At 39.0% G+C, this 17,101-nt stretch overlaps 4 protein-coding genes across 6 annotated transcripts; 2 read left to right on the top strand and 2 right to left on the bottom strand.

Moving 5' to 3' along the window:
- Window positions 1-10: 10 nt before the first annotated feature.
- On the top strand, window positions 11-4,358 carry tmem221 (transmembrane protein 221). The gene is made up of 3 exons (XM_026912617.3): window positions 11-961; window positions 2,363-2,448; window positions 3,081-4,358. Exons 1-3 carry the CDS (start codon window positions 687-689, stop codon window positions 3,545-3,547), a joined length of 828 nt encoding a protein of 275 aa, XP_026768418.1. The 5' UTR covers window positions 11-686; the 3' UTR covers window positions 3,548-4,358.
- Window positions 2,519-7,166, bottom strand: borcs8 (BLOC-1 related complex subunit 8). 2 transcript variants are annotated; one of them, XM_026912664.3, is made up of 6 exons: window positions 7,001-7,163; window positions 6,641-6,753; window positions 5,953-6,017; window positions 5,761-5,868; window positions 5,353-5,438; window positions 2,519-2,947 (listed from the first exon to the last, which is right to left on the bottom strand). In XM_026912664.3, the coding sequence occupies exons 1-5, from the start codon at window positions 7,035-7,037 to the stop codon at window positions 5,375-5,377; spliced, it is 387 nt and encodes a 128-aa protein (XP_026768465.1). In that variant the 5' UTR covers window positions 7,038-7,163; the 3' UTR covers window positions 2,519-2,947; window positions 5,353-5,374. The 2 variants fall into 2 exon arrangements, with proteins under 2 accessions (XP_026768465.1, XP_026768481.1); XM_026912680.3 differs by lacking the exon at window positions 5,353-5,438 and having other exon boundaries at window positions 7,001-7,166.
- A 10-nt stretch (window positions 7,167-7,176) lies between these two features.
- On the top strand, window positions 7,177-10,397 carry rfxank (regulatory factor X-associated ankyrin-containing protein). Of its 2 annotated transcripts, none has more exons than XM_026912638.3 (8): window positions 7,177-7,442; window positions 7,592-7,714; window positions 8,765-8,830; window positions 8,940-9,040; window positions 9,121-9,246; window positions 9,337-9,403; window positions 10,061-10,141; window positions 10,270-10,397. In XM_026912638.3, the coding sequence occupies exons 2-8, from the start codon at window positions 7,600-7,602 to the stop codon at window positions 10,311-10,313; spliced, it is 600 nt and encodes a 199-aa protein (XP_026768439.1). In that variant the 5' UTR covers window positions 7,177-7,442; window positions 7,592-7,599; the 3' UTR covers window positions 10,314-10,397. The 2 variants fall into 2 exon arrangements, with proteins under 2 accessions (XP_026768439.1, XP_026768431.1); XM_026912630.3 differs by having other exon boundaries at window positions 7,178-7,442; window positions 7,595-7,714.
- A 25-nt stretch (window positions 10,398-10,422) lies between these two features.
- nr2c2ap (nuclear receptor 2C2-associated protein) lies at window positions 10,423-13,511 on the bottom strand. The gene is made up of 5 exons (XM_026912651.3): window positions 13,430-13,511; window positions 13,233-13,323; window positions 12,019-12,124; window positions 11,232-11,299; window positions 10,423-10,752 (listed from the first exon to the last, which is right to left on the bottom strand). Exons 1-5 carry the CDS (start codon window positions 13,465-13,467, stop codon window positions 10,630-10,632), a joined length of 426 nt encoding a protein of 141 aa, XP_026768452.1. The 5' UTR covers window positions 13,468-13,511; the 3' UTR covers window positions 10,423-10,629.
- Between the last annotated feature and the right edge of the window lie 3,590 nt (window positions 13,512-17,101).

The raw sequence follows: 17,101 nt of genomic DNA, 5'->3' as shown, positions 1-17,101 counted from the left end.
GTTTTGTGGTAATTTTGCATGTTAACTGTTCACTCTTTCTTTCATTAAGGCAAAATAAACTTCTTGTCCTTGAAGATAGCTACAAAAATAATTAAATATAAAAGACGTTTTCTCACGCCGTCCACTTTTTTAGGCCCAAACCACTTGAACACACACCACGTCGTAATCACGAGCTCCGAACCCGTACACACGCGCTATCGAGGAGGCGTTGAAGGCAGCATAAAGAGGTTACGATTACTTCTTCTTGCCCTGGCTGGAGGTGGGAGGGGGCTTTAGTTTGCACCTGGCGGGGTAATAATCCCGCTTGGGAATGTCGTGTTGGTTTCCAACTACATCTGAAAGTACACTTAGTAAAGAGTTTGCTGAAATGAAAGGGTGCAGTAGTTGGCGTGCAGTGTGACTTGTGTGTTACTTGTGTGTGACTTGTGTTTAGCCGGTGATTAGCTGCGTTGTTTGGGGGGAATGCGACTGAAAAGTTCATTGTTTCGGGTTTTTTTTTTATCGGGGGATTTGAAGGAGACATCGCATACACAGTGTGAGCACTAGGAGAGAGAGCGCATTCCTGAGCAGCAGAAACACGGGGAGAAACAGTTGCGCTGATAACCGACGGATTTGTTTTTCGGAGCTCTTGAAGAAGTCGCTTCCACTCCATCTTGCAGCAGACAGTCAGGGAGCCACTCAGGGCCATGAGCTACAGCCAGCGCGCTCTGCTTGTCCTGGCGCTGCTGGGGGTTTTGTCGGCGATCATGTCGCTGATGTCGGTGAGTCTGATTTTCCAGCTGAACGCCGGGGTGAAGGAGTCTGGATCCGCGGTGCCGGGGGAGATGTGGGCCGTGTTAAAGCCGCTCTCCGCCGTGCTCTCTGCGCTCTCTCTCACTCTCAACTCCAGCTCTGCCATCATCTGCCTGCTGCACTCACACTTCACCACCGAGATGTGGACAGAACACACACACAGCTACAGGTACAGGCAAACACACACACACACACACACAGCTACAGGTACAGGCAAACACACACACACACACACACACACACACACACAGCTACAGGCAAACACACACACACACACACACACACACACACACACACACACACAGCTACAGGTACAGGCGACCACACACACACACAGCTACAGGTACAGGCGCGCGCACACACACACAGGTACAGGCAAACACACACAGCTACAGGTACAGGCGAGCGCGCGCACACACACACAGCTACAGGGACAGGCGAGCGCGCGCGCACACACACAGGTACAGGCAAACACACACAGCTACAGGTACAGGCGAGCGCGCGCACACACAAACAGGTACAGGCAAACACACACACACAGGTACAGACGAGCGCGCGCGCGCACGCACACACACACACACAGCTACAGGTACAGGCAAACACACACGGGTACAAGTACAGGCGAACACACACACAGGTACAAGTACAGAGGAATACACACAAACACGGGTTTCGGACATTTCCTTTGCCCTTCACTGAGGTTTCTAATGTTTAGCCTGTGGTACACTGATTTCAGCCCATTTATCCCAGCACAAAGTCTCACACAAAGGTAACGAGCCACTGATAAATTCCACTGCAGGATTAAACTTTGCACCCTGGAAACCCTCTGAGCAACTATTTACTGTATACCTACAGGCAAACACTCAAGGCCACTGATTTACTGTCTTTAAATTATTCTTTAAATTATTATCATTATTAGAATATTTGTGAACAAGAAGGCAAACTAAAACTATTACAGTACAGCAAAAAAAAAAAAAAAAAAAGATATAGGCCTTAAACACAAACTGTACTCTTTCTTGGTACCATCAATGGTACATCTTTTGTACCTTTAGGATCTATCTTTATATATTGAAAAATAATTTAAGGTATATAGGTGGACCTTAAGGAGCACTTTAAGGTGTACTTTAATCATTTAGAGATAAAAGATACATATTAAAGATACAAAAGATGCACCCTCGGCGGCACCACTCCAGCAACAACAACAAAAAAATACAGACGGCACATTTATTACCGAGAATAGATCTTTCAAAGACAACAGATAAATAATATTTTAACCATGATGTTTAGTGTGTTGAGTCGCACAAATGTTTCTTCATTAGCAAGTAATAAAATGGTAAACTAGTGGATGTTAAAATGTTTATCATATTGATTTTATTCTTCTGTTAACTTTGCCTAATGTTTTGGATTGCTGTTTTGTTTCAGGATGTTTTATTTAACTTCTATGATTTTTTTTAAATTGTATAATTGTTTAATACAGGTAATAAAATTTTCATTTTCACCCGTAAGCAACTGGAGTAAAAACCTTTGCACCGTATTCTGTGCACTTGACCTCTGTTTTTTCCTCCCTCAGGGCTGAATGGTTCCTGTCAGACAGCAGGGTCATTCGGCATGTCGCTATCGGCTTGTTTTGCACTGGGATTTCTTTTTACCTGGGTGGTAAGTGCCATCAGTGCTAAAGCTAAAGCTCTGCAACAATAATATTCCATTACACATTAACTGAAAACAATCAATTTGGTTATATTTTAATGCTACAATTACATGTATAGCATACAAATAAATATTAAATCAGTTAAAAAAAAAAAAAAAAGGATATTTAGGCAACATATCAGATCAGTTTAAAAGTAAGCCATTGTAATGCAAAAGCATACTACAGTTTAAAGCTACTTGAATATATTTACATACGACTGAGAATAATCCTTTCCTTCACACACTTGATGAAGCACTGTAATGGAGAACCTGGCAGAGCATTCGCATTCACTCCTCGCAAGGCTCTGTCGAGTTGCCAAAGTCTCAATTCAAGAGGCCTCACACTCAGATGGAGTAAGGTACACGTTTGTAATGGAGTCCATTCAGCAGACTCGTAACTGTACTTCATATCCCAGAATGCTGCTTCTCACAAGTGTCTCTCATTATCCCAGGATCCACATTTCTTTTCCTGCAGAACCCAAATAAATTAACACATTAGCAGTCAAAGATAAATACAGTCTACTAGATAAATACATAGTATCTGTAAAAACATTTTCTTGTTTGTTTGGTCTGTTTATCATATTTCCTCTGTAAATTTACAGGCTTGTCCATTTACATGCTGCTGGTCTTTGAGATTGAGACAGGAATAGCAGGTGTGTGTGTGCTCTCCTCTGGTGTACTGGTGCTGCTGGTTTTAGTAGCTCATACGCTGGTCCGGGCCACATGTACATCCAAACACTTTGACAACCAACACATCAATACCATGTACCAGAACGACCCAGAGAGCAGCGCTGGCATCTGCACAGTAGCATCAGAGCTTAGCCTCAGAGAAAAGACCACAAGACAACGCAGTGAAGACAGCATGAACCATCTGTTCTCCTACACAGAGCCCAAACAACAATACTCCAGTGAAAGAGAGGCTTATGGTGGGAGTGGACGCATGCACAGGACCCTGTCTTCTGAATCCAGCCTGCTCCAGACACACATAAAGCCCTGGAATGGCGTCAACCACGAGATGAGAACTGTGCTGACTCGCAAAGCCACGGGCAAAGACTCCACATTAGTGTGAGCGGCAATACTGTGAGAGGCTTTCAACTGGAACTGTTCCTTTTACTATTTTTGCTGCAGACTTGCCACTGAACACTGCACCACAATGTCTCAGGTTTCTGCCTGGCCTCACACACTAGATGTGATAAGATTCTTGTTAGTTATGGTGAACTGAACTGTGTGCATTAGAAGGTACACTATTCAAGCTCTATTCAAGCGCTAAGAATGGAGATCTAATGTAAAAACACTACAGCTTCATCCTTCTGTTATATAATTGTATAAACACTGTTAATGGATAATGTTTGTGCTTGTAGGTCTTGTCACTTTTTTAAATATTAACTCTCTGGACTGTCCTTTTCTGTCCCTACAAATGATAAATAATTCAACAATTCATACATATAAAGTCTACTGATGAAGTATAACTGGATTTAAAATGTATATTAAAAATACATAAAAATATGTACAAATAATTCTTAGATACTTTGGATTTTGTCTACATCATACTAAGATTTTTACACTGCTTTGTAGACTTTTTTTTTTTTTTTTTAATGTAAAAGTGTCAATAGTACCGAACATTTCTGATAAAAAAAAAAACACTAACATTAAGTTCAGTGCTTTTCATAATGGATGAAAATGATATGTTTTAAAAGCATCAAGTGGACAAAGTGAGAAAAATCATAATGTAGGCTATATTTTTTTTTTAATTCCAAAAGTATTGATTTATTATTGTATTGTGGCACCCTGAATCAGAATTGAATAAATTCCTACCCATTTAAATGAAATGATTTGGTTTTTGCAAGCCTAAGTATAACAGCACTGATGTAACTAGGAATCTGGGGCCTTATTCACAATAAAAAAACACAGTACAAACCTGACAGTATATTTTAATATAGTCCTTTTATAAATAGCTTGTCTAATGTCTCTCGTAGAAGCTTTCCACACTGGCGACTATGGATCTGCTGACGCTCAAACTGTTTGAGCAAAACAGTGTTTTATTCACTTTCTATTTATCATCACCTTAACATTATTTGTAAAGTGTTAGATTTGACATTGCAGGCTCATTAATCTTTTTTTTACTCAAATCCTTCAGCCTTTTTCTCTTTTCCTTTTACTATTTTCTGCTTAAAACTTTCAGTGGTATTCCTAATAAGTATAATTAACATATTAACTATAGACTTGTCTAATGTTAGCTAGGTCGAACATACATTGATAGATTTTATTTCACATTAACGAACTCAAAACATTCTCCATTTATGTGACAGAAAGCGAGACTGCTAGATCATCAGTACATATTTCAAGTGGGCACCTGAAATATCTGTTCACCTGAAACACCTGCACATCTGTCAGTCATTCCAGGTTCACATGTCGATTGGCTCATCCGCCCTTTTTATTGGAGAAAAAGGCAAACACTCTTTTGCCATATGTTTGAGTAACAATTCGTAGCACTGTACCCCGATGTTAAAATGCGACTCTCTAACGCAAAATGTGTAAATGTTGGAGGGTCTGATTAAATCAAAAGATCTTGGGATTTCATTTTTAAGTTTATCACTCAAGTTTAACACTGACAAATCTAATCCATGAAACACTTCTCTATCTGGCGCAACATGGCAAACCCCACCCTTCCTTTTAGCTCAGAAACTCTGTGATTGTGGTAATAAATGAATAAACTGCCACATAAATACAACTGTACCGTTTCCAAAAGATGAAACAATGGGAATAATTCTCCACTGGATCTGTGGTCTGGATCACACCAGGTTTAATTTTAGGTTTAATTTTCAATGTTTTTTTTAATGTAATTAAAGCGATTTCTTAGGAGGCAGCACTAACCTTGCTTATAGATTTCCATGCGTCATGATGATGTGGAAGAGTCATGTGGTGGAGGGTCACTGTGATTAGGTACAGGTTTCACACCACTAAAGCAGCATGCATTGGTCAAAAAAGAAAATTATGCAACTCTAAAAGCTTTATTATGTGTCAAAAAAAGAAACATAAGAAGCAGTGTAAAATCAAATGATACTGTAACAGAATGACAGAACATGGCACACACTATAATAATTGGCAAAGCAAAATACTAAAAAAATAATAAATAAAAAAAACAACACAACTGACTTACATGCCTTTGACGAACAGAAGCAAGCAAATAGTTATGAAACATAGGTCTGAGGTGGGTCATGGTGAAATGGTGCGATTACGTGAAGTAATATTTCAAAAAGCCACGGTGACCACATAATCTACCTGCGTCCTTGAGCACCGCTGATGTGTTCCTTTGTTGCAATGGCTTGCTTCAGCAGTCCGTCGATATTTTTAAAATAGAGGCTGCTGTTGGCCATGCTTTTCACTGCGCTTGAATAAAAACAGGCAAATCACATTACACATAATGTGTTGTTTTTACCTAGTTATATTGTGTTTAGGTGATTAAACTCTTACCTGCAGGCATACTCCACAGTATAAATTGCTCCTTGGCTCTGTTCTTCCCAGCTCTGCATGTCTGTCTATAAAGAATTCAGTGACACAAACTGTTAAATAACATAAAAACAAGAGTGTGGAAGTACAGCACACTGGAGTTAATGGAGTTCCCTGGTGATGAGATTTAGATAAGGGAACAGTGGTGATCAGTAACCGTTTCATGGCTTGTGCATGTGTAACTCAGTCAGGTTTTACACACTGGTGGTGAGTCGACTGAACCTGATCTCTCAAACTATATAACCAGCAGTCGTGATGTGAGCTGGAGAGCCGTATCGAGTACAATCACTAACTTCTGCTCAGATAGTCTCCAAAGTGGTCTTAAAAGCTCTAAAAGGGGGCAATGTATCAACTGGGCTAGAAATAAAATCAGTCCCAGTCTCACTTACCATTCTATGCATTTTTATTGATTGCGCAGTTGATCTTGGTTCCAAAAAAGTCCAAAATAATTTGCTTTATAATGTTTGATAGCAGCAAATGATCTGATGTGGATATAAGTAATGCCACCTTATACTGATCTCTATTTCTCTCTGAAAGACTGAGGAGGCTTAACAAAGCTAGCCCATTGATACCGCCTGCCCCTGCTCAGAAGTCACTTCATGATGATGTTTAAACTAGAAATAAAACAGAAATTTAAAAAAAAGCACCTTACCTTGTGTTGTACCAGCTCAGGCAGTGACCTCCTCACATGCTCCTGCAGGCGATACAGCGCTATGGACGGTTCATTAGCCAACACGTACATGCTCTCTGTGAACTTATCCGTCACTGCCACAGACAAAACAAACGGTTTATTTTCTATAGAGAACTCCTTCGACGCTCTATCATTCATATACATGTCGCATTTTTTTTTTTTACCAGCTCAGACATTTATGTTGAACCAAAATAAGCCACTTGTATTAGCGCTAGCTAGCTAAATAACAGTGTTCACATTTATAAATCCGGAACAAACTAAATTCATCTGTTTATATGGCACGTAGCCAAACAGGAAGCACGAAGCTTTTTGCCACATTACCTCGCTTTACTTTCAATTGCATTTCCTGGTCGTCCATTTTAAACAAAACGCAAAATTTTCTTCAGTTAAAAGAAATACTGTAGCTTATTTACGTCCATACGGTTCTGTCATGGGTTGTGCGATTACGTAGTGTGCACCGGAAATTTCGCTCGGCCTCCAACATCAAGCCTAACAAATAGTTCCTACGTGTTGGGGGGAAAAGCGCGTTCAACACAAGATGAAAAGAAAACGGTCTAAACTTCGCCAAATCTAAAAGTGGCGTTATGTTTGTTACTTTTAAACAAAACGTGTCACAAGTGTGATGTATGACTGTTTTTTACACCTCAAAATCGACGTGCTTTGAAATACCGGGGGATGATTTAGTTTCACTTTTGTTAGCTAGTAAATCAGGAACTAAAGAGAAATTGCTTTAAGAAGTGCTGATAGAGGAGCTACAGTTCCGGTAAGAGAATGCTACTCGTTCATTTCTACTAAGTTCATGTTTAAATGAGTTTTTGAAAAGGTTTCTCTGTGTGATACGGATGACAGTTTTGTAACTAGTCGAGGAACAAATGGACAGGATTTAATTTTGTGTACTTTCTTTATTTGAAGCAGATGTGATGATAAACACAGGGATGGAGAGTGTAAGTGACGAGAGCGCGCTTCACCACTCCACCACCCTCACTAACAAACAGCGCGGGAACGAGCTCACTGTCCCACCCGCCACTCTGGACAGTAAGAGCTGGTCACAACCCAGATCCATATGCAATACAAAATCCTTTATAGAAAAGTCACACACACACACACACACACACACACACCACACATCACAATATTCAATCATTCCTTCATGCATCATGCAGTGGATCCGGAGCCTATTACAGAAACACTAGCAGGGACACACCCTGGATGGGACACCAGTCCACTGCAGGACACCATGCACATGCCTAGGGGCAACTTAGCATAGCCAATCCACTTACTGGTCCTTTTTTTTTATTTTATTTATTTATTTTTTTTAATTTTTTTTTTTTTGGGAGGAAACCAGAGAACCCAGAAAAAAAAAACCCTGAACGTACAGTAACCCAAGCTCAGGATGAAATCAGAGATCATGGAGCTATGAGGCAGCAATGCAACTCCACTACCCATTACACCAGCATGCCACCCACGCTTGTTTTAGACAGTGTTATGTATGCTGACACACATTTTTCACATGTAGTACATACAGTATGTTTATAATTTTGCATGTGTGATTTTTCCAATGATCATTTACTGTATTTCCATATGATCTCATGTTATTCAAAGGATTTAGTGTGCATGGTCACATTTTTCCACATGTGATCACATTACCGATACTTTTATGCACATGTGAAAAACATACGATCTTGTATAAGAATGTATGTGATTTTTTTCCATAAGGGATGATTTATCAAAGGCATGTTCACACTAATGACAGATGAGGATCATGTAGACATGCAGCTGTGAAGGAAGAAAAATTGGATCTGAAAGTAAAGTGGAATAAGAGTGTAATGTGAACATAGCCACTGAATTTAAAACTAAGATGAAAAGAGACATCTGCTAGTGATACGCAGGCATCAGCATAGCTTGGTGATTCCACTCCTTAATGTCAAGGATTTTTAGGTGTGTTACAGCAAGAAAATCACAATCCTGAACACAACAGTATGGTCCCATATTTTAAACGACACCATAACTATCTTCCATTATCAGTTGTGCTTTCAGTATACTGTATGAAATGAATTACAGATTTTAACTTCCTTAATGTCTTAGATTTGTCCATTCATCAACTGGCCGCTCATGGGGAAATCTCAAAAGTAAAGACACATCTTGCCAGTGGTAAGCAGAACTGTGTATTGTTGGCATTTCTATATACAATGGCAAACAGACAGTAATGTATTTTAATATAAAATTTAAGAAATGCTTGTTTATTTATTTATTTTTTTAGACAGTGCCCTATTGAACAGTCAGGATGAACGGGGATTCACGCCTCTTATGTGGGCAGCAGCATTTGGAGAGATTGAAATGGTCCAGTTTCTACTAGAGAAGGTAAGAAAGGCTACACGGATGAGTAGACTAACAGGCTCTTGTGTTGGATATGTTACAAATCCGGTTGTGTCTTAAATCAGGGTGCTGATCCGAAAACCTTCGCACGGGAGCGAGAGAGTGCTTTATCCTTAGCCAGTGCTGGGGGATACGCAGACATCGTTGAGATGCTTTTAACGCATGACCTTGATGTTGATTCCTATGATTGGGTGAGTAGAAAATGAAACAAAATGGCATCAAAGTGCATCACTGAATCTCCACATTTATAACCATATGATCTCTATTAATTTTTGACACAGAATGGAGGAACTCCTCTTCTTTATGCAGTTCGTGGCAATCATATAAAATGTGTGCAAGCTCTGTTAAGTAAGTTTATAATTATGTTCATCATTTTTAAAACAATGACTACTTATGATAATCTTTTTTCACTCAATAATATCACTTTTCTATTTTTTTCTTTGTAGTTGTAAGTGCTTCTTGTATTACCCCTGTCATGGGTTGCTTGTGCTTTTTCTAATTATTTTTTTGTGAAGCAAACGTTAACTCTTGTATTTAGTTCAGGTCAAAGTGACCCATGCACTTCTTATTTAAAATCCTGTTTATATTACAGAGCTGATGTTTAGGGTCATTTTGAGCCAAGAACAAGGTGAAATAAAAAGTTTTAATGACCGGTACTTCTGAATCGGAACCAAAAAAGTGATTGAATTTGCTGTCCAACTGACTTCATCTTTTATTTACACTCCCACCTGCATGCACACACATCTGCCATCAGGACAGCAAACACACAAAGAGCTCTTGGGGCTCTATTTTCATCAGCATTGATTATATTCAAATATACAGCAAATAAAATTGAAAAGCAAATGTTGGTTATAGTGATATTAACACTGTTGAATAATGAACAAAAAACAAGAGATGGGCCTTACAACAACAACAACAATAATAATAATAATAATGTTTTAATTCTTATAATCATATTTATTTTATTCACACTAATGAAACAAGCACAACTGTGTGTGTGTTTAGGACACGGAGCTGATATTACATTTGAAGCAGACTCCGGATACAGTCCAGTGGCGCTCGCCATTGCTCTCGGTTACAAAAAAAGTAAGTGTCATAAATGTCTGCAATTCTATATACTTTAATCTATAGGTTAATTTATAATGCAATTGTTGCTGCCTATTAATAGATTGTTTTCCTGATTGCTTTTTTTTTTTTTTTTAAATCCTTTTCAGTGCAAAAGCTGCTTGAGGATCACATACTGCACCTGCTTCGATGATCATACATGACTACATTTAAGAATCACAATTTTCTTTTTGAACGCAACGCTTTGTGTACCTTTGTAATAAAATGTCAATATAAACCTGTTAGTCAAAGCCATTTATTAAAAAAAAAAAATTACTTATTGGTGAGCAGATAAATACACTTGATCCCCGATGTATGAAATTAATACCAAAGAAAAAAAAAAAACACAGTCCATCTGTGCTGAATGAAAGAGTGTAAGGAGAGTCAGGTGATCTGTCCATCACAGCGAGCTGTTGCCTGTTTGCTGTTTTTTGCAGTCTGGTTCTCTCACGTGTTCTCTTTTCCAAACATCAAGAAGCTCGTTCTCCCAGGACATCCAAAGAGTAAACTATTATTCTTCCAAAAAAGTCCGTACTGTTTTCAAATACTATTTTAAGCTTCTGCACCAGTGGGGCATTTTGAATGGGAAAGCTGTGGGTGAGGAATCAAGGCCATAATATCAGCATGGGACGAGTGAATGATGTGCGCTTTCTGGCAATGAACCAACATCAGCAACTGGGCAAAATTTGACTTTATGTTTCTACTTCATCATTAGCATTGCTTAACTAAAATGATAACAGTGACTAACATTTATATTAAAAAATTAGTAATTATGCGATTAAAGGAACATTTCAGCTTTTTTTAAGCCGTATGTAGGTATCAGGTAAAGAAAGTCTCTTCCACCCCAAAAAAGGAAGTGACCTACAGACACCACACACATTTCAGGGATAAATAATGTACATAGTAAATCATTTTTTGGCCAAATTACTTCTTTCAATTAGGTACAGGAACGCACATCACAATGAATCCTAGAGGAACAATTTGGAAATTACATTCAACATCTCAAACGTACATGGATAGACTTCTCACCTAAGTACAGGAATAGATCTCTGAAATGTTTTTAAAAGGATATTTGCAAAGCATTGTTGTCTTCTGGATAGAAGTCCATAATGTGTTCCAGATTCCCATCTTTAATGCAGCCTGGGTCAGACAGAAAAAAAAACAAAACTCTAAACATATGGCAGGAAAGCCCAACTGTGGTTCTGTATGTATAGAGTCCAACATAGTTTGAGTTTTCTATTCAAACACATCTAATTTTGATGTACAACACCACAGAATATGGTTGTGGTGGTGTACAGGGATGATAGTATATGGTTATAAGAAAAATCTCTGCGCTATTAACATTGTTTTATCTGTATCTTAGGTTACAAGATCACAAATCAGAGAATGTTATAAGTTTTATACTGCAGCACAGGATTCTGATTGGTCAGAAGGTGTTGATTAATTGTCTATAACAGCAGCTCTGATAGCAGTGCTGGCTCCAAGGTGAAGCATATGTTCAGATTAACGTGTTTGTTCTAATACATTACCGGTTCTATAGCAACGATTCATTTACGAGTACTTGTACGGTGGATGCACCACATAACCTGTCACATAATCTGACACGGTGTAGTCTTGGAGGGCTTTGCACTTTCTCTGTAACTTGACAGCCTGCATTTTTTTGTCTTTTTAACTTCAAGAGAGAGAAATTGTTTTCACTGGCAGACTGCTGTGGTATAACACTTTTAAAGACTCTAACAGCTAATGACCAAAGTGATCATGAGTTAAATCTGGTGTGTTAGAACACAGTACTGTGAAGCTTTAGGATTGCTTTAGACTGGGAGTGTTTTGTTATAAATTTAGGGGATTCTGACAGAGACCTTCTAACTTGCAAGATTTTCCTGAAAATCCTCCCTGGAACTGCAGTTTGAGCTCAGACATGCTGACAGGCACAGGAAACTCCAGGAGCACCCACTGACACTCTCCCTGCGGAACAGAAGAGGAAATTACAATAACAAAAAACACTTCTCTGACATGTCTTCTGAAGATTAGCACTTATTCTTGTTGTGTTGTGATTAATGATCATGTATGTAACTCAATCTGAGATCAGTGCATTTAAATTTAATTTGATCAGACATGAGAAGAAAAGGCAGCAGATTTCCAAATAGGTATTTGCTCCTTTAGGAAGAGTGTCAAGCTACATTACAAAGATCTTACTACTGTATACGCTATCACAAAAATGTATGGCACTTACTGTAACTGAGCATTTACTACATTTAACAGTGTAATGTGCCGCTCAGGACTAGAGAAGGCTCAGAGAAGCTAAACCATGACAGTCCATGGAAAGACAGGGGCCTATTAAAGGAAAAATCCACCCTATATAAATGACTTTAAATTATGCCTAAAAAAGCTTTTTGAAATGTGATCTACACAGGCATCCTAGATTTATTAGTAATGAAATTCTGAGTTGGTTTAAATTTCTTTATCGACAGGTTGGTCTGTTTTCGCATTGGTTCACAGTTTCCTACATTACCCAAAATACTGTTTGTTTACGTGCTGATAATGGTGCAATGGGATTTCATCTCTCCCTAAAGAGAGTGCCGCAGCGGTGCTTTAGTCCTTTAGTCTGTCCAGTTCTCTCACTTCCTCATCTCTACACTCTGCTCAAAAAGATCAGCTTCCAAAGCTTCAAATTTCAGAATCGTTAAACATATCACAAAGGTTTCAGTATAAATATATTGAATGTGTTTCAGGGTGGAGTTTTCCTTTAACATTACCAAATTATCATGTGATGCAATGAACATAAAGTTTATTTTAATGGAAAAAAATGGAACAATAAACCTAAATCAAGGGGTACAGGTCATTCAGTGCAAATAACACACTTTTAAACCCATGTTTAGTAGCAGATGATGGAAAACCTAAAGCACTCTGTACCACTGAAATCCACACTTCCACTGGAAACAGTACTGAAAACTCAGAGCTATTAAAACTTCAGCATGGCGTGCTACTGTCAGCTAGAGGTACTGATATTTTTAAAAAGGTGATTTCGGAACAGAGATATATTAATGAATTGTGTTTAGCAATCCTCAGTTACCTGGTCAGAATTCCAGCAGGTCTCCTCACTGCAATCAAACATGAACTTCTTGCCAAACTGCTTGACATCTCTGTTTAAAACGGAGCTAACCCTGTCAAACACAGAACACCGTATTTTAGACAGAATTCACACAGAGACGTGTTCAAAACATGCACTATTTTACCGAAACTTTGATAATGAATGAACCATGTCTTCACCTGCTCAGTGTGTTACTACATATCAGAGATACAGCCATGTTGAAGTCATGAACTCCCAACTGCCGAAAACCAAGGTGGCTATTTTTACGACATTATAGCCATTTTACGACTAGCCGCTAGATGGCAGTATCGCACCTTTGTTTACGTAAATTGGACTGAATACTAATGAAGCGTTTTTAACACGATTTTTAATCGTTTTTAATCGATCTCTAAAACATTTATTATAGTGGTGAAAACCAGAACTCTTAATGGTCGAAGTTATTATATTTATTATTACGTTTTTATACTTATAAGTCTATTTAACTCGTGACATCAATTAAAAGGGTTCAATAAACCCTCATTAACTGAATAACGAGTATAAATAATGTCAGATCAAATGACCCGTTGAATAAAAGTATGTTCTCTCAGTGAACAAGTTCAGGAATAAAAAGCTCTATGCCTCCACTACATAGTCAAAATAATATTATACATTTATTATTATGTTTAGTAACCGCTTTATTCTGGTCATAGTCAGGGTGGACCCAGAGCCAGTCCCAGGAATTCTGGGAGAATTTACCCCCATCACAGGACACCATGCACACACACAGTCACACCTACAGGCAATTTAGTAAAATGTAGCCAATCCACCACCACATGTTTTTGGGAGGTGGAAGGAAACCGGAGAAGCTGGAGGAAGCCCATACAGACACGGGGAGAACATGCAACATTCCACACAGACAGTGACCTGAGCTCCATATGCAACCAGGGACCCTGCAGCTGTGAGGTGGCAATGCTACCCGCTGTGCCACTGTGTCACCCTACATTTAAGCTCATTTTAAAAAATCTTTTGAAACAGGGTATCACCTTGCCTGGTCACAAGTTTGTATTTAAGGCCTGGCAGGAAAAAGACTGAAATCCCTAAGCTACAGATTAACATCTTAGTTATGATGTCCAGCCTTTAAAGTTATACCAGAAATGTTCCTTATTTCTTGGGAAACATTTTGTCTGGTCATTGAATTGATTGCTAAACTGTAGGCAAGGTTTGCTTTTAAATAAAAATGTGTGCAGTGCAAGAAGCAAGTTCTCAGCAATGCCAAATAAAGCTACTAGTGTGATGGGTGTTAGTGTGCAGCCCATAATCTGTAGTTGGGTTTAAAATACATCTTTACTAAACTGCTCTAATCTGAGAAATAGTCAGAAGGTACTGTATGTGTCACTGAGGCATCATGGACTTTGCATTAATTGTCACAGTTAGGGCTCATTTCTGGGTGTATTTTTAGGTTGCTACTTTAAATTGGATTGGAGAGTGACAAGCAGACATGGTGGAGGAGTGTACTTGTCTACGAATGACATCCATTAGGGCTAAGCCCAAATCCTGTTCCCAGACTGTTTTGATCTTATGCAAAGGAGTGCTCTTCAGCCATGATGTGAGATTGTATATATTAGTTACTGGTCAAGGGAGCATAAAAATATGTGAGTGGAGTTATCATCAGGAATACTTGGAAAACAGAGCATTTGGTATGTGGTTAGGAGCTGACACTGATGAAGATGAGACATAGTCATCCAGTGAGACAAAAAAACATCCGGTGAACGGCAGTTCTGCGGGTGGAAATGTCTTGCTGATGAGAGAGGAGAATAGCAGAGAGGATAATAGCCAGCTAACGGGAAGGCTACAGTAACACAAATAACCACTCTTTACAACTGTGGTAAGCAGAAGAGCATCTCAGAATGTACAATGTGTCAAAGCTTGAGGCAGATGAGCTATAGGTGGTACAGTCTTACTGAAAAGACCAGGCAAAGTTGTTGTTGGTGGTGTTTTTTTTTTTTTTTACCCTAGCACTGCAAGGTAAACCTGCTATAGTTGTGCCCACTGTGGCAGGCTACCTTGCACTAACACACTTTATTCAACTGACTTGGAAATCAGTTGATTCAGGTTTGCTTCTGCAGGAAAATGTAAATGCAGTATTGCAGCCTTTTAGGACTGCGGTCTTATAAAGCATTAGTTCCTAACTGCTACTGAAGTAATGCTACACTGCACATTATAGTGTACTTCTCTCTTTAATACACTCAATGTACTCAACTTATAAGCTTATTACCAAACTTTTCATACAGTTTAAATCTGTGTGTTAGAGAAGTTAAATTGTACAGTGTATCAGTAGTTTGACTGGGAAACAAGGTGTCCTATGCATGGTTGTGGGTTTAACACTGCTTTCTGACCACTGTATTTCACTCAGACATAGACATCTCCAAGTTATCATGAACAAGATTCAAATTCCTAGAACATAAAGCCCTAGGGCTTAGACTCTGTAATGAGTGAAGGATGTGACATTACGCATTAGTGCAATGGTAGTTTTGGAAATTTCAGACATTTTCACTGTCATCTTAGAAGAGCCAGTGAACCAAACGGTCTTACTGCAAAAACGATAAAGTAATATAAAATATTTAGCTTTAATGTTCTGAAAGTATGTGATGCTACAGCTGTCTTATTTGCATGTAATATGGGCTGTGATATTCGAACTCTATAAGTGAAAGTGAAATTCAAGACTTGTTTTCCCCCAACAATTTAAAAGTGGAAAAGTTTGAAGAAAAAAGAACCACATCAGATGGCTTGCTGGTGACAACTTGTGTTTTGGAACTGCAAGTGTTTTGTTTGGCTTTGCAGAAAGATTGATCTGCCTGGCTAGTACAACCTTTAAACCATGCTGACTGAGCAGCGTCCATCACTACTGACCGGCTGGAAAATTACACTGGTTTGTGTGAAGCAGAGCAGCACTATAAATTAGGACCATATGGCTTGTTTCTTTGCTAAATTTATACAGACCTCATTTTTCTCTTGCTATAACATTTTCTAATTCTTTGCTGTCTGAGGAGAGGTTTCATGAGCTGTCCAACAAAAGCACATCAAACTGGCATGTCTCGTGCATTCCCTTGGCACTGAAAAGTTCTGCTTCATTTTGAACAAGCTTTCTAATTAAGGCGCTAAGAAGCAAAGCGTTTGCACTATATGCTTGGCTGCCTCCATTTCAGAACACAATCAGTTGTAATTTATTCGTTTACAACCGAGAAACAGATTTTAGGCCTCTTTTTTCCCTGAACTTATGGTTGCAGAGTAGGCATCCATTAGACTGTTTACTATAATGAAGCGAATAGTGGATGTGTTAGCCTGTGCACTAAATTACTTCCAAGAGCGATGGGTGGAGAAAGAAAGATTGACAGGAAGATGAAGCATACCTATGGTGTTGTAATTGTCTCCAGTGGTACCAAGGTTGCCTTCAGTCTTTCTGCTAGTGGTACTGATTATGTGCTGTTCAGAATTAGACATTAACCTTGTCTGGTGTACAGTCATCAAAATATTTTCTGGAAGGAGTTTTATTATTTTTTTGGCAATATATTGGCTGTATATGGCCACTGCTGGCTTATGAATGCTGGAAGCCCATCAGGTTTTGATCCAGGAGTATCTTAAACATGAGCCTCAGGGGTTGAGACTGCAGCTCGGTAAACGGCTGACCAGAGCATCTCAATCCTGTTGATGGGTCTCCATTTCACAGGCTCTTTGTCATCATGATGTGCTGTAGAGTATGGACCCCTCCGGCTATTGGTTCTACAAAGTAAAAGGTACATGCATCAGCAGGGTTTATGAAGTGTGACTGGTCCCACTTAGAAGTGCACCAGTGTGACTTACAAACTGCCAAA

Source organism: Pangasianodon hypophthalmus, chromosome 11, assembly GCF_027358585.1.
Source record: "Pangasianodon hypophthalmus isolate fPanHyp1 chromosome 11, fPanHyp1.pri, whole genome shotgun sequence".
Classification (NCBI taxonomy): domain Eukaryota; kingdom Metazoa; phylum Chordata; class Actinopteri; order Siluriformes; family Pangasiidae; genus Pangasianodon; species Pangasianodon hypophthalmus.
This window is presented reverse-complemented; position numbering and strand designations above follow the sequence as displayed.